This window comes from Hyla sarda, chromosome 6, assembly GCF_029499605.1.
Source record: "Hyla sarda isolate aHylSar1 chromosome 6, aHylSar1.hap1, whole genome shotgun sequence".
Classification (NCBI taxonomy): Eukaryota; Metazoa; Chordata; class Amphibia; order Anura; family Hylidae; genus Hyla; species Hyla sarda.
In genome coordinates this window covers 107,433,294-107,450,474 of record NC_079194.1, presented here as the reverse complement: position 1 = coordinate 107,450,474, position 17,181 = coordinate 107,433,294, and the positions used below count along the sequence as shown (strand labels likewise).

General features: G+C 42.1%; 1 protein-coding gene across 1 annotated transcript in view; it reads left to right on the top strand.

Annotated features, from left to right (window-relative positions):
• The first annotated feature begins 851 nt into the window (after window positions 1-851).
• Window positions 852-17,181, top strand: part of MDFIC2 (MyoD family inhibitor domain containing 2) — an 86,224-nt gene continuing 69,894 nt past the window's right edge. Inside the window, exon 1 of the mRNA XM_056528290.1 lies at window positions 852-959. Within this exon, the coding sequence (XP_056384265.1) occupies window positions 884-959 (76 nt within the window). The 5' untranslated portion in view covers window positions 852-883. The remainder of the gene's footprint in view (window positions 960-17,181) is intronic.

Sequence of the window (17,181 nt, the reverse complement as noted above, 5' to 3'; positions counted from 1 at the left end):
CTTTTGTTGAGAAATAAAAATGGAGGTGCAAGTCAAATAGGCTAGGTCTCCACCGCAACACTACAGAATTACTGTGATTCATACTGCAAAATGATCTCTATGGGACAAGGGTTTATGTTTGGGTCTAGTTTTAAAGTTAATATATGTCACCATCTTCTATCTATATTTTATATACAAGTATCATTATTTTTTATAAGTAGAACTTTATAATTCCCCCCCGGTATTCATTTTAATACCTATGATGTCACTAAGCAGTGAACGGGTCACATAATGTCTCTTTCAATATAAGGGATGACATCATCATACCCACATTTAACTGTGTATAAATAGTATAAACACTTTATAGTATAATACTTTAGCAATATATAATTTATACAGAAGCAATTTCTGTGTACAGCACTAGAGAATATGTCAGCACTATACAACTTATAGAAAATAAGTTATTAAGGTATTTACAATCAAGGTTCTTCTAGGTAATCCCCGTCATTGCTGAAATGGTTAATATGCCTTGTTGTGTTTTTATGCTTAGGAAGCTTTGCAAATGCTGAGTTGATTTTAAACATCTCATCTAATGTTGTCTGCAAAATCCCCTCGGTAGTAACTTAGATGATCCTGGCACTAAGACAATTCTGGCACTGTGTAGTGAGTGCATCCTGATCAATTCACTGCTGTCAGTATGAGAGAGCCTGGACAACACAAAAAACAAAGCAAGTCCGCTCAGTGAGCAGGTGAAGTCCCGACCAATCTCTTCATTTTATTCTTTTTTTAAATAATTATATTATTACTAATTCTGAATGGTCAGATCCTCAGGTAGAAGTATTGCCTGGCTTACAGTTCTTGTTGAATTTTAAAGCACCATTCTAAGGGATTCTTCTTTCTTCAGATGTCAGAAACCAAGACTAATAAAGGTATAGTCATCTTTCAAAATGAGCAAGAGACCATCGCTTGGCTGGCAGAAGGTAGGTTGCGTTAATGTTGATTTCTATACAAAACGCTGTGTAAGTTAAGCCTTTGGACTTTTGTGTACTTCTTATCTCTTATAGTGCACTAATAGTATTGGGTTATAGAAAGTATATACTATCAGAATGTTAAATGTTCATCTGAAAGTGGCAGATTTTGTCATTTTCACCTTGCATAAATATTAATATTTGGGAAAGTATCCCAAAACTATTATTTTATGTAATAGAATGCCAATGTGATAGGAATCAGTCCTTATTTGTTGGTCTATAATTTAGCAAATGCTTTCTTGCATAAACGTCTAATGCACGTTGAGTAGCTCAATGTGGTTTGTGGTAAGTTGCTGCTTTATGTATTTGTATTTATGTAATATAACTGAGTAGATTTAGTGGAGCCTTTAACATATGGCATTTTTTGTATGACTTCTTTTGGGGATTCAACATTTTTTCCATCCTCCTAAGCTTATAGACAGACATTTATCAACAGATTTACCCAATGTTTTTCGCATAAAATTGTCGCAAAAATTAGCAATTGCGCCACTGTCTTCTTTCGTGTGACAATCTGCCACAAGAGTGAGAAAAGCATTTTCTTTTTTTAAATCGGCGTACACAAGCGTTTCTACAATTTTGACTTGCCATAGTCAGAAATGTATCAACCGTGACATTCGCAAAAGTTGCTAAGGCTTTATAAACCTACTAAATATACACCAGACGAACCTTGGCTTAACTAACAGAAACTGACTACTGTTTTCCCTTAGGTGAGAAAAGACTCCCGCTTTTGCATACCTGCGAAAAATTTATTAACGCCGTGCAACAATATAGTAAATTTGTCACACGTAAGCAGAATGGAAGTGAAAAAAAAAATAGCATACCCAAGCAAACTTTCATAAATGCCCCTCATAGTCCAAAAAATAAAGTAGTGAGAAATAACTCAAAAAGTAAGAAAATAGAAAAAGCAGAGTCATTTGACATAATTTTCACAAGTTTATGATATATTAGGATTGCAAGTAAATTTGCAGAGGTGAAAGAGTTAATCTAGTTGATGAAAACTTTTGATATGTCATTAAGACATACAATACAGACCAAAAGTTTGGACACTCCTTCTCATTCAGAGTTTTCTTTATTTTCATGACTATGAAAATTGTAGATTCACACTGAAGGCATCAAAACTGCGAATTAACACATATGGAATTATATACATAACAAAAAGTGTGAAAATATGTCATATTCTAGGTTCTAGCCACCTTTTGCTTTGATTACTCCTTTGCACATTCTTGGCATTCTCTTGATGAGCTTCAAGAGGTAGTCACCTGAAATGGTCTTCCAACAGTCTTGAAGGAGTTCCCAGAGATGCTTAGCACTTGTTGGCCCTTTTGCTTTCACTCTGCGGTCCAGCTCAACCCCAAACCATCTCGACTGGGTTCAGGTCTGGTGACTGTGGAGGTGACTACCTCTTGAAGCTCAACAAGAGAATGCCAAGAGTGTGCAAAGCAGTAATCAAAGCAAAAGTTGGCTACTAAGAAACTAGAATATGACATATTTTCAGTTGTTTCACACTTTTTTGTTATGTATATAATTCCACATGTGTTAATTCATAGTTTTGATGCCTTTAGTGTGAATCTACAATTTTCATAGTCATGAAAATAAAGAAAACTCTGAATGAGAAGGTGTGTCCAAACTTTTGGTCTGTACTGTATTTGAAGTTTTCATTTGGTGGATCCAGGCTCCAAGTCCTTCTACCATCCTTAAGAATAAAACTACTAAATTGTAGGGCATATCAAATTCAACTCCTCTTGGCTTTCCAGGCTTTACTCAGGAGAACTTTAAGGGGTTGTACAGAGAAAAGTAACATAGCCACAGTATAGGGGATAAGTGTCTGATCGTGAGGGGTCCAACCGCCCCCATGATCTCCTGGATGAGCCCTGGGTTTCTCAGAGGGGCATGAGCTGGGGACAGCATGCTCTCCATTCATCATCTATGGGAGTGTTGAAGAGACCCGAGTGCTGTACTTGAACATCTGTGGTGCTCCAAAAAAGGATAAATGAAGTGCATGCTGTCCCCAGCACATGCTCCTCCAAGAGATTTGGGCCCTGTTTAGGAGATCAGACAGGATCAGACACTTATTCCCTATCCTGTGTATCCCCTACCCTGTGTAATGCAACAAGTTGAATTAAATAATGGTCTATCACAGGGTCCCCAACCAAGTACATAGGGCCCACTGACATTCTGACATTTTTTTTCAGTTACTCCATTGGAATAGAACAGGGATAAATTAAAATCCTGTACTGATGGGGAGACTGGAGGACTGGGCTGGGGACCTCTGGCCCATCAGACATTTTTTGTTGTCTGTAGTAATGTTGTATAAAGCCACTGAAAGTTATGCCCTCCAAGCTCCATACTAGTGGATGTAGGAAGTTTCAGAGCCTGGACCCCCACACATACCATATACATTTCTGAAATCAGAACCTAGTTTCTGAAATTTGAGTTATACTGTTAAACCCCAGTATATAAGGCAGCATGGTCGCTCAGTGGTTACTATTGTTCAAATCCAACTAAACACAATTTTTTCTCCCAGTGCTCAAATTGATATCAAATCATACACTCCCGCCCCTCATGCCTCAATGGACTTGTAGAGCTCTATTCTTATTGGGGTAAATTCATGAAAGCCTGTTACCGAGCGCAGGCCAGTGAAAGTTTTTAACTTTGCACAAACCACTTGGTTTGCGCAAAGTTAAACAACTTTTAGATGATCTGCACTCACAGTGGAAGGGACAGAGAGAGCATGGTTTATCAAAGATCTTTAAGAGAACAATAGTAAAAGTAATAAGATCATGGCACTGCCTTGTAACTTCTGTTCCTTGACACCACAAACAATAAGACTGTTGGCATCCATTCAATTGGTACTTCAAAGCTGTGAATCCATTATAGAGCCTCAAGACATTATCTATTAAACACATTGTATGAAGCTCTTTCCATTGCCTAACTCTGTCAGTGCATGCTAGGAGTCGTAGTTGCGGATGGAGAGCCACAGGTTGGAAACCACTACCCTTGTGTCTGACTCCAACATCTGTATATTTCCCACTGATGACAGCAATTGTCATTTGGTTCCTATTTATGTATTTATATTTTCAGTCCGTCTTTGCCCTCCTGACCAGTCTCACTAGAGCAGAATGCTGGGTTATTATCTCAAACACATTAGAACGTACAGCAATTATTGCAGGATGAAAGTTCATCGCCAATTGTCTCAACGCGTGTCTTCTTTACGTATAACAATTTTTCAATAGGTGAAGAGAAGCCAATGCCAAAGGTCTTTTTCTAAGTGGAATATGTGTCTGCATAGTACATTTTTTCCCTGAAGTTGTGTGAGTATTCGTTAGAATTTTCTATTGCAATTGTCGGACACACAGTACAATGCCTTAGCAGTACATTATTTTAGTAAAATACCTGGTGATCAAAAAGGCTGCACAAGTTTTGATAATCCACTAGACTATAAAACTGTTGACCCAGAGGTTTTATATATATATATATATATATATATATATATATATATATATACACACACATATAAATATACGCACAATATAAATATATATACCGTACATACACATCATTAGATTAGATTCCCCCACATTAGATTGCCAGCTCCCCCACATTAGGTCGGGAGTTCCCCCACATTAATAGGCAGCTCCCCCACAATAGTAGGCAGCTCCCCCACATTAATAGGCAGCTCCCCAACAATAGTAGGCAGCTCCCCCACAATATAACACCTACAATCCTCCTAGGAAAATAATCTTAAACAATTCATATACTAAGTGACAAAACAACTCACAGTATATGCACCTACAATTGTCACCCCAAAAAATCACTACCATAAATTGCAAAAATAGAAAACTTTATTAATAGAAAAATATATAGAACAATATAATGACAACTGGACAGACAACCCCTAACCCATAAAAAACATATACCCCAAATTATGCATGGGATCCCAGGTACCATCAACCATAATAGTGGAGTATGCCAGATAACAAAAATACCTCCTCCATATAACACTATAAGATAATGTCAACCATAGACCCTATAAGATTAGAATAATACATCAATGCATTACCTGTGACAGGCATACTTCTAGTGACCATCAGGAGACCCCGTGCACCTCAACAAACGTTGTTTCGTGGATTTCCCCACAATAGTAGGCAGCTCCCCCACATTAATAGGCAGCTCCCCAACAATAGTAGGAAGCTCCCCCACAATAGTAGCAGTTCCCCCACAATAGTAGGCAGCTCCCCCACATTAGGTCAGCATTTCCCCTACAATAGTAGGCAGGTTCCCCCCAATAGTAGGCAGTTCCCCCACAATATTAGGCAGCTCCCCCTAACAATATTAGGCAGCTCCCCCACATTTGTAGGCAGCTCCCTCCCACGCAGGGGAGGTGGGTCATTATCGGCAAATTTTTTGTTGTTTCGGCATTTCCCCAAAATAGCTATTTTCGGCTGCCGATATATCGGTGCATCCCTAATATATATATATATATATATATATATATATATATATATATAACAGTAGTAATATGCAGCACACCGAAATGTCATGCAAAGTGCTTTATTCCATGTGGTACAAAAGCGACGTTTCGCCCGCCTCACGCCAGCATTCTCAAGTGATAATGAGTGATACAATCGGGCATATATACACACCGCCCACCAACAATTAGTGACATCATAAGTGTATTAGCATACATAAATAAACATCAGAAGACATAATCGTGCATTAAATATAGATCATTGTATCAAATCCAGACCCAGACTTGCTATATATTATAGTCCATCACTGGTAATATAGCTAATAGTGTACATCTTACTGTGAAAATATAAGTGTAGATTGCCTCTGGGGTCCAGCCACGGTGTCCATAGCCTCCCGCCGCGATTCTTGTGGAACGCCAGAGTCAGCGACATCGCACTGTCAGCAGAGAACAACATCCGGTCCGTCACTTCCGGTTCATAGAAGATCGCGATACTAGCAGCGCTGAGCATCGCGTTGCATAGTGACAGTGCTTGGTAGCCACAGCGTCCATAAAAACAAAGACTAATAGTAATAATCATGAAAACATCATGTAGCTGATGTAAGATAAGGCATCCATCATATGTAGAGGTCCATGATATAAAGTAAAAATAGATTACTATGCAAACATAAATGGGGAATGTATCTGGCGTCACAAACAGATGCATACACTGGGGATGTGAGCGCAGCATTCGTCCTGCTAATGAGGGTAAGGTACCTACAGTGTGCGGAGAAGGCAGACCCGCACAGGTACTGTTACAGGATCCGTCATACAATCCACAAATTCACCCCCCTCTTAGTGCTGGTGGAAGCGCTCAAATTTCCCCCACACAGAGGCACATACACACTGACCCACAGTTTCATTACCCCATATAATGTCAGAATTATATGTCCAAGCCCAAGCGATCTGATTCCCATAGTGACGGAGGATGTATTGACGCAGTGTTCTGGCTCGGCACCGTGACTGTCCCCCAGGAAGAGGGCAACCTAAATAAAAACAAAAGAAAATACATGATTAAAATAGAGTATTAGAACAAATTAGAAGTAGTTAAATAATGTATCACAGATCACCCTACATAGGGAAGACCGTTATACCCCAGCCGGGGCTAGACCATCAAATTACTTCATCATTTTCGGAGAGACAATAAATTCAATATTTAACCCATTGGGTTTGAGACAGTTTAAATCGAAGTTCCATTTTAATTCTCGCTTTTTAAGCATGGTGATTCTATCACCCCCCCCCCCCCCCCCCTATTAGGGGGCGGAATATGGTCGACCACCATGCATTTCAGATCAAACTCTTTATGACCCATTTCCGTAAAGTGATTAGAAACTGGCAAGTCCCTCCTCCCCTTTCTTATGGAATAATGATGTTGGTTAAGTCTGGTTTTTAGATCTCTCCTCGTTTCCCCCACATATATTAAGTCACATGGGCACCACAAAATGACACAGTGTCTGCAAGGGGAACAGCCTTTTGCCTGTACAGTTAGATATTTTTGGGTAGATCCACTGTATCTGGATGTATCTGATTTTACTAGGTGGTCTCTAAGATTTCTGGCCCTCCTATATGACATAAGAGGGGGGCTCTGAAATGCGTGGATGTGTGGATAACTGTTTTTTATCAAGTGCCAATATTTTCTCACAATTTTAGCTATGGCATTAGAGCTCTCACTATAAGTGGAAATGAATGGAATACGCTGCATGTTATTGTTAATTTTGGAAATAAAATTAGTAATCTGTCTTTCTCTGGCTTTACATCTCTGATGATGAATGATTTCAGCCGGGTAACCTCTGTGTAGGAATTGTCTAGCCATCTTGTCACATGCTCTATCAAATTTATCCGACGTGTTCAGCTCCAGCATGCGTGCACCCTGCCTGCAGACCTTCATTTTTCTTGATGTGCTGCTTATTTTTGGAATTTATATATATATATATATATATATATATATATATATATATATACACACATACAGTGGTCCCTCAACATACGATGGTAATTTGTTCCAAATGAACCATCGTTTGTTGAAACCATCGTTTGTTGAGGGATCCGTGCAATGTTAAATAAAGGAAGGTATACTCACCTGTCCCCGCCACTCCGGACCGTCACCACTGCCCTGGATGTCGCCCTCCATTGCTGTCGCCCCGTCCCCGTGGTGTCCCCGTTGCTCCAGAGCGTCTCCGCTGCACAGAATCGTCTTTCCTTATCGCCGCCATCACTTTGCTACGCACGCCGCTCCTATTGGATGACGGGACGGCGTGCGCGGCGATGTGATGACGACGAAGGAGAGCGGCGGCGATGCAGGGGATCCCGAAGAGGACGGTCCAGAGCGCCGGGGACATGTAAGTGATCGTCACCAGACCACACAGGGCACCTTAAACGGCTATCCAGCAGCAGCTGAAGCAGTCTGCGCTGCCGGATAGACGTTTATGCGATGGCCCCGACATACAAAAGCATCGTATGTTGATGCTGTCTTCAACATGTGATGGCCTCTGAGAGGCCATCGTCTGTTGAAATTATCATATGTCGGGGCCATCGTAGGTCGGGGGGTCACTGTACATATATATATATATATATATATATATTTCTCTCTCCCTCTGTATATTATGACGACTCGCTCTTGTCATGAGGTACAGTTGGCAGTATTGAGGTACGATGACAGCGTTTTTAAAGCAAAAGTCCAGTGTTTTATTCACACTCAAATAAATGGCAAGCACAGTCTTTAACGCGGGAAAAATGAAACAGCAAAACAAAAGTCCTTTGGTGACAGTTCACACTGGGGTTTGTGGCACATGGCACAAAGCAATGGCTTTTCCTGTTATCCAGCACAGAGTTCAAACACACCACTTCTCCTATCTGTGTCAGCTGCCAAAAAACAATCCCCCTTACCTGGTGAGGGAGCCTGGCTTTAAACCAGGAAAAATTGTCCTGGATTGTGGGGAATGACCCCCACCCTACTCTTGGTCATTCCCAGTAAAGCCGTCCCATGTTAGCCTTCCAGCCATACTAAAAACACAGCTTCAGGCTGCACTGGAAAACTATTCGGCTTTACTCCACCAAGGCCAGGAGCCTTGGTGACACATATCGTCCTTCAATCACCATCCCTTTCACCTTTTCACAATATATATATATATATATATATATATATATATATATTTATTTATTATGTATATAAATGATATATACTGTATATAGTCATTATATCAAAAGGCAAAACTTGTTCATTCTACGAACCAATAAAAAGCTTGAAAAAAGGCCCTGCATATACCATGGGCCATTTATAGTATATAATCCATTTATTTTCAAAATCCTTAAAGGGAAACTCTGGAACTAGGGATGGGTTCAACCGCTGAGACCCTTGAGGTGTCCGTCCCAGCACCCTTGTGTTCTGAATGCCGTCTGTGCTAGGCTTCAGAGTGGCAGTGGTCGACACGCCCCCTATATCTCCAAGTGTTCGTGTATCTCCAGATCTCCCATAGGAATATATACGGAGGAAGCATGTTGAGCACAGCTTCAGGCTGTGGTCGAGAGTAATCTGGCACAAAGTGAAGATTGCTCCATGCATCCAGATTACCAAGGTGCCGGGCAGGAGATTGCAGGGATCCCAGCGACTGTACCCCCCCCCATGATCAGACACTTATCCCCTATCCTTTAAGGGGGTACTCCAGCCTTGAGACATCTTATCCCCTATCCAAAAGATAGGGGATAAGATGTCTCAACGCGGGGGTCCCGCCGCTGGGGACCCCCGCAATCTTGAAATTTGCCATCTCACAAACAGCCGGATGGCGACCACGCGGCCGGAGTATCCTGATGTCACGACTCTGCCCCCGTGTGAGGTCACCCCCGCCCCCGCTATGCAAATCTATGAGAGGGGGCGTGATGGCCATCACACCCCCTCCCATAGACTTGCATAGCGGGGGTGGGAGGTGATGTCACATGGGGGCGGAGTCGTGACGTCACGATACTCCGGCCGCGTGGTTGCCACCCGGCTGTTTGTGAGCTGGCACCGCGGCGTGCAGCTCAAACAGGTGGGTGGGGAATACAAGATTGTGGGGGTCCCCAGCGGCAGGTGAGACATCTTATTCCCTATCCTTTGGATAGGGGATAAGCTGTCTCATAGCCGGAGTACCCCTTAATTTTTTCTGGTTCTCTAGGCTAGGAACACCAATGTGAACTAGGGGTTTTAGATTATATTCACACATGCAAACTTTTTTGAGTCTTGTGTTGACCACAACCAGGTGCCATTATCATTTTAGACATTTACATGTACAAGACTACAGTCATTAACCCATTATTTGGCCTAGCATGGTCATAACCTTATCTACTATGTACAGCTTAACCCCTTAAGGACGGAGCCCATTTTAACCTCTAGGACGAAGCCCTTTTTTGCAAATCTGACCACTGTCACTTTAAACATTAATAACTCTGGAATGCTTTTACTTATCATTCTGATTCTGAGATTTTTTTTCGTGACATATTCTACATTAACATAGTGGTAAATTTTTGTGGTAACTTGCATCCTTTCTTGGTGAAAAATACCAAAATTTGATGAAAAAATTTAAAATTTAGCATTTTTCTAACTTTGAAGCTCTCTGCTTGTAAGGAAAATAGATATTCCAAAAAATGTTTTTTCTTGGATTCACATATACAATATGTATACTTTATGATTGCATCACAGTCATAGTCATCATAGTTAGTATGGTTGAAAAAAGACATACGTCCATCAAGTCCAACCAGGGAATTGAAGGGAAGGGTGTAAGGGGATAAGGGAAAGGGATGTAGTTTTATAATTCTGCATAAGCATTAATGTTATTTTGTTCCAGGAATGTATCTAACCCTGTTTTAAAGCTGTTAATTGTTCCTGCTGTGACCAGTTCCTGAGGTAGACCGTTCCATAAATTCACAGTCCTCACGGTAAAGAAGGCGTGTCGCCCCTTTAGACTAAACCTTTTCTTCTCCAGACGGAGGGAGTGCCCCCTCGTCCTTTGGGGGGGTTTAACCTGGAACAGTTTTTCTCCATATTTTTTGTATGGGCCATTTATATACTTATATACGTTTATCATATCCCCCCTTAAACGTCTCTTCTCAAGACTAAACAATTGTAACTCCTTTAATCGCTCCTCATAGCTAAGATGTTCCATGCCCCATATTAGTTTAGTCACGTGTCTCTGCACCCTTTCCAACTCCGCAGTGTCCCTTTTATGAACAGGCGACCAAAACTGAACAGCATATTCCAGGTGAGGCCGTACCAATGCTTTATAAAGGGGGAGTATTATGTCCCTGTCCCTTGAGTCCATGCCTCTTTTGATACATGACAATATCCTGCCGGCTTTGGAAGCAGCAGCCTGACATTGCATGCTATTCTGTAGTCTGTGATCTACAAGTACACCCAGATCCTTCTCTACCAGTGACTCTGCCAGTTTAATCCCCCCTAAGACATACGACGCATGCAGGTTATTAGTACCCAGATGCATAACTTTACATTTATCCACATTGAACCTCATTTGCCAAGTGGATGCCCAGACACTTAGTCTATCCAAGTCATCTTGTAACTTATGCACATCCTCTATAGACTGTACCGTGCTACAAAGCTTGGTGTCATCTGCAAAGATAGAAACAGAGCTGTTAATACTATCCTCTATATCATTGATAAATAAATTAAACAGCAGCGGGCCCAGTACAGAACCTTGGGTACACCACTAATAACCGGGGACCAATCAGAGTACGAATCATTGACCACCACTCTCTGGGTACAATCCATGAGCCAGTGTTCAATCCAGTTACAAACTAAAGTTTCCAAGCCCAAGGACCTTAACTTACCTGTCAGACGTCTGTGAGGGACAATATCAAACGCTTTGGCAAAATCCAGAAACACTATATCCACAGCCATTCCTCTGTCAAGGCTTTTACTCACCTCTTCATAAAAGCAAATTAGATTGGTTTGACAACTTCTATCCTTAGTAAACCCATGCTGGCTATCACTTATAATATTATTATCCCCTATGTATTCCTGTATGTAATCCCTTATAAGTCCTTCAAACAATTTACCCACAATGCACGTTAGACTTACCGGTCTATAATTGCCTGGCGAAGACATAGAGCCCTTCTTGAAGATTGGTACCACATTCACCTTGCGCCAGTCCCTTGGCACAATACCAGACACCAGAGAATCTCTAAATATCATGAACAAGGGTACAGATATTACTGAACTTACCTCTCTAAGAACTCTTGGGTGTAGTCCATCCGGCCCTGGAGATTTGCTTACATTTACTTTACTTAACTTACCTTGTACCATCTTTACATTAAGCCAGTGTAATACATTATATGATGTGTTACCAGCACTGACCTGGCCAATGTCAGCTCCTTCTTCCATAGTATATACAGAACTAAAGAACCCATTCAGTAGCTCCGCCTTCTCTTGATCGCCCGTGACAACCTCCCCATTATCATTATTAAGGGGTCCTACATGCTCTGTCCTTGGTTTTTTTGTATTTATATATCTAAAAAAATATTTAGGATTAGTTTTGCTTTCTTTGGCCACCTGTCTCTCATTTTGAATTTTTGCTGTTTTTATTACATTTTTACAGATTTTATTAAGCTCCTTGTACTGTTTAAATGTTATAGCTGACCCATCAGATTTGAATTTTTTGAAGGCTATTTTTTTGTTGTTTATTGCTCTTTTAACCTCATTTATCAGCCATGTAGGATTTAGTTTTAATCGTTTATATTTGTTCCCCTTTGGTATATATTTAGCTGTACAGTTATTTAGAGTTGATTTAAAGATGTCCCATTTACCTTCTGTATCCGTATTTGAGAACACCTCCCCCAGTCTATGTCCTGTAGTGCAGCTCTGAGCCCAGGGAAATTTGCCTTTTTAAAGTTATATGTTTTTGCTTTCCCCGTCTTTCTTTGTTTTCTACATTTGAAGTCAAAAGTAACTATATTGTGGTCGCTATTACCAAGGTTTTCCCGCACAGTTACATTACCAATCAGCTCTGCGTTGTTGGAAATGATCAGATCCAACAAGGCATCACTTCTTGTTGGGTCCTCCACAAACTGGCCCATAAAATTATCCTGCAATAAATTTAGGAATTTTCTCCCCTTTGTAGTTTTAGCCAGCCCCCGGCCCCAATCTATACCTGGATAGTTAAAATCTCCCATTATTACCACTGTACCTGTCCGGGCGGCCCTCTCTATTTGTTTATACAGCCGACCTTCTATCTCTTCAGTGATATTAGGGGGTCTGTAGATTACACCAAATATTATTTTTTCAGTATTTCCCTCCTTTTGTAATTCTACCCACAGTGATTCCACCTCCTCAGAATCATCACACACTATGGCATCGTTCACACTGACTTTCATACCACTTCTTACATACAGACAGACTCCACCACCTTTTCTGTTCATTCTATCCTTGCGAAACAATGTAAACCCCTGCAGATTAACGGCCCAGTCATGCGAGGAGTCCAGCCATGTCTCAGTGAACCCAACTATATCAATATGTTCCTCCAGTATCAAGGCCTCAAGCTCCCCCATTTTATTTGCTAGGCTTCTGGCATTTGTGAACATACACTTTACATTTCCATTAAGTTTTACACATATAGTCTCACTAATGGGATTTTCAGAGTTATTGGGGTTAATGTTATTATTTGAGTTATAAGGGCTAATTGTACTATTTAAGTTATTGGGGCTAATGGGATTTTTTGCGTTATTGCGTCTAACGTTGTTATTTAAGTTATTGGGGCTAACAGTATTTTTTGAGTTAATGGGGCTTATTGTAGTTATTGAGTTATTGGGGCTAATGGAATTTTTTGAATTATTGGGATTACAATTTTTCGGGCTACATTTATTTTTACAGCTGGTTTGTAATGCATGAAACACCTTATCCACTGCTCTTAACCTCCCCCCACAGGACTCCTCTCCACCCACCATTATGTCCTGACCCCTCTCTAACCTATCCATCCCACTGTCTGCTTTCTTTGCTTTATTATCCTCCCCCCACTCACCTAGTTTAAATACTCAGCCACCCCTTCCAGGATTCTCTCCCTCATAAAGTAGACCAGTTCATGTTTGAAGTGGATTTGAAGGGTTTTCATATTAGAAATACCCCATAAATGACCCCATTATAAAAACTGCACCCCCCAAAGTATTTATTCAAAATGACATTCAGTAAATGTTTTAACCCTTTAGGTGTTTCACAGGAAAAGCAGCAAAGTGAAGGAGAAAATTCAAAATCTTCATTTTTTACACTCGCATGTTCTTGTAGACCCAATTTTTGAATTTTTACAAGGGGTAAAAGGAGAAAATGTATACTTATATTTGTAGCCCAATTTCTCTCGAGTAAGCACATACCTCATATGTCTATGTAAAGTGTTCGGCGGGCGCAGTAGAGGGCTCAAAAGCGAAGGAGCGACAAGGGGATTTTAGAGAGTACGTTTTTCTGAAATGGTTTTTGGGGGGCATGTCGCATTTAGGAAGCCCCTATGGTGCCAGAACAGCAAAAAAAAACACATGGCATACCATTTTGGAAACTAGACCCCTTGAGGAAAATAACAAGGAATAAAGTGAGCCTTAATACCCCACAGGTGTTTCACGACTTTTGCATATGTAAAAAAAAAATAATAATTTTTCACTAAAATGTTGGTTTTCCCCCAAATTTCACATTTTTAAAGGGTTAATAGCAGAAAAGACCCCCAAAATTTGGAACCCCATCTCTTCTGAGTATGGAGGTACCCCATAAGTGGACCTGAAGTGCACTGCGGACGAACTACAGTGCTCAGAAGAGAAGGAGTCATATTTGGCTTTTTGAGAGCAAATTTTGCTCGGGGGGCATGTTGCATTTAGGAAGCCCCTATGGTGCCAGGACAGCCAAAAAAAAAACACATGGCATATCATTTTGGAAACTAGACCCCTTGAGGAACGTAACAAGGGATAAAGTGAGCCTTAATACCCCACAGGTGTTTCACGACTTTTGCATATGTAAAAAAAATAAATACAATTTTCACTAAAATGTGTGTTTCCCCCCCCAAATTTCACATTTTTGAAAGGGTTAATAGCAGAAAATACCCCACAAAATTTGTAACCCCATCTCTTCTGAGTATGGAGGTACCCCATAAGTGGACCTGAAGTGCACTGCGGGCGAACTACAATGCTCAGAAGAGAAGGCGTCATATTTGGCTTTTTGAGAGCAGATTGCTCGGGGGGCATGTCACATTTAGGAAGCCCCTATGGTGCCAGGACAGCAGAAAAAAACCCACATGGCATACCATTTTGGAAACTAGACCCCTCACAGGGTTCCAAAGATCCGTCAGACACCTGTGGGGTGTAAATTGTCACTGTACCCCTTATATTCCGTGAGGGGTGTAGTTTCCAAAATAGGGTCACATGTGGGTGTGTTTTTTTTTTGCGTTTGTCAGAACCGCTGTAACAATCAGCCACCCCTGTGCAAATCACCTCAAATGTACATGGCGCACTCTCCCTTCTGGGCCTTGTTTTGCGCCCCCAGAGCACTTTGCGCTCACATATGGGGTATCGCCGTACTCGGGAGAAATTGCGTTACAAATTTTGGGGGGCGTTTTTCCCTTTTACCTCTTGTGAAAATGAAAAGTATAGGGCAACACCAGCATGTTGGTGTAAATTTTTTTATTTTTTTACACTAACATGCTGGTGTAGACCCCAACTGTTCCTTTTCATAAGGGGTAAAAGGAGAAAAAGCCCCCCAAAATTTGTTAGGCAATTTCTCCCGAGTATGGCGATACCCCATATGTGACCCTATTCTGTTGCCTTGAAATATGACAGTGCTCCAAAGTGAGAGCGCCATGCGCATTTGAGGCCTGAATTAGGAACTTGCGTAGGGGTGGACATAGGGGTATTCTATGCCAGTGATTCCCAAACAGGGTGCCTCCAGCTGTTGCTAAACTCCCAGCATGCTTGGACAGTCAATTGCTGTCCAGAAATACTGGGAGTTTTTGTTTTGCAACAGCTGGAGGCTCCATCTTAGAAACCCTGCCGTACAATACGTTTTTCATTTTTATTGGGGAGGGGGGGGGGGGGGTGGGGGGGGCAGTGTACGTGTGTATATGTAGTGTTTTACTCTTTATTTTATGTTAGTGTACTGTAGTGTAGTGTTTTTAGGTTACATTCACACTGGAGGCAGATTACACTGAGTCTCCCGCTAGGAGTTTGAGCTGCGGCGGAAAATTTGCCGCAGCTCGAATTTGTAGCGGGGAACTCACTGTAATCTGCCGCCAGTGTGAATGTACCCTGTACATTCACATGGGATGGGGGTCAAAACTACAACTCCCAGCATGCACTGACAGACCATGCATGCTGGGAGTTGCAGTTTTGCAACAGCTGGAGGCACACTGGCTGGAAAACCTTGAGTTAGGTTCTATGACCTAACTCAGTATTTTCCAACCAGTGTGCCTCCAGCTGTTGCAAAACTACAACACCCAGCATGTACTGACTGCGGAAGGGCATGCTGGTAGATGTAGTTATGCAATGGCTGGAGGCACGCAAGTACAACAACCAGCATGCCAAGACAGCCTTATGCTGTTCCTGAATGCTGGGAGTTGTAGTTTTGCAAGATTTAGAGGGGTTCAGGTTGTAAATCACTGTCCAGTGGTCTCAAAACTGTGGCCCTCCAGATGTTGCAAAACTACAACTCGCAGCATGCCCAGACAGCAAACTGCTGTCTGGGCATGCTGAGAGTTGTAGTTTTGCAACATCTGGAGGGCTACAGTTTGAGACCATTTAGTGATCTACAACCTGAACCCCTCTAAATATTGCAAAACTACAAGTCCCAGCATGCCCACACAGCAAACAGCTGTCTGGGCATGCTGGGAGTTGTAATTTTGCAACATCTGGAGGGCCACGGTTTAGAGACCACTGTAAACTGTGACCCTCCGGATGTTGCTAGGCAACAACTCACCTAGCAGGACCCGGAAGTATTGCTGCCGCTGCCGCCACCGCACGTGGGGGGGATCGCGAACGGGGATCCGGGATCCAGGTAAGGGACCTTCGGCGCCGACCTTCCCTGGACGGTTCCCCCGTTTTGCCCGGACACCGATAGGTGGGCAAAACGGGTGGACCGAACTTTACCCCCCCCCCCCTCCCCCGGTCTGCTATCGGTCGGTCACTCGGCCGACCAATAGCAGGGATAGGAGGGGTGGCACCCCTGCCACCAAACTCCTATCCCTTTAGGGGGATCGAGGGTGTCTCGGACACCCCCGATCCCTCTTATTTTCCGGGTCACCGGGTCACCAGTGACCCGTATGACCCGGAATTGCACAGATCGCAGGTCTGAATTGACCTGCGATTTGCACGCATTGCGGTCATGGGGGGGTCTCAGGACCCCCCTCGGCGATGTGCCGGGATGCCTGCTGTTAGATAACAGCAGTCATCCCGGCCCGATCACCGCTACCGGTGAAGCGGCGCTCCCGGAACCCAGCGACGTACATGTACATCGCCGCGCGTCAAGTGACACTTTGCGGCGCCGTACATGTACGTCACTCGTCGTGAAGGGGTTAAATACATTTGAGATGCAGTTTATGATTGAATTTGGGGTGGTAAAACATATGCTCAAAATATTTTTCAAACTCTTAATAAAAAAAAACTATTCTGTTATGTAAAAATCGTTATATTGAATGGCCCGAGTATATATTTTAAATG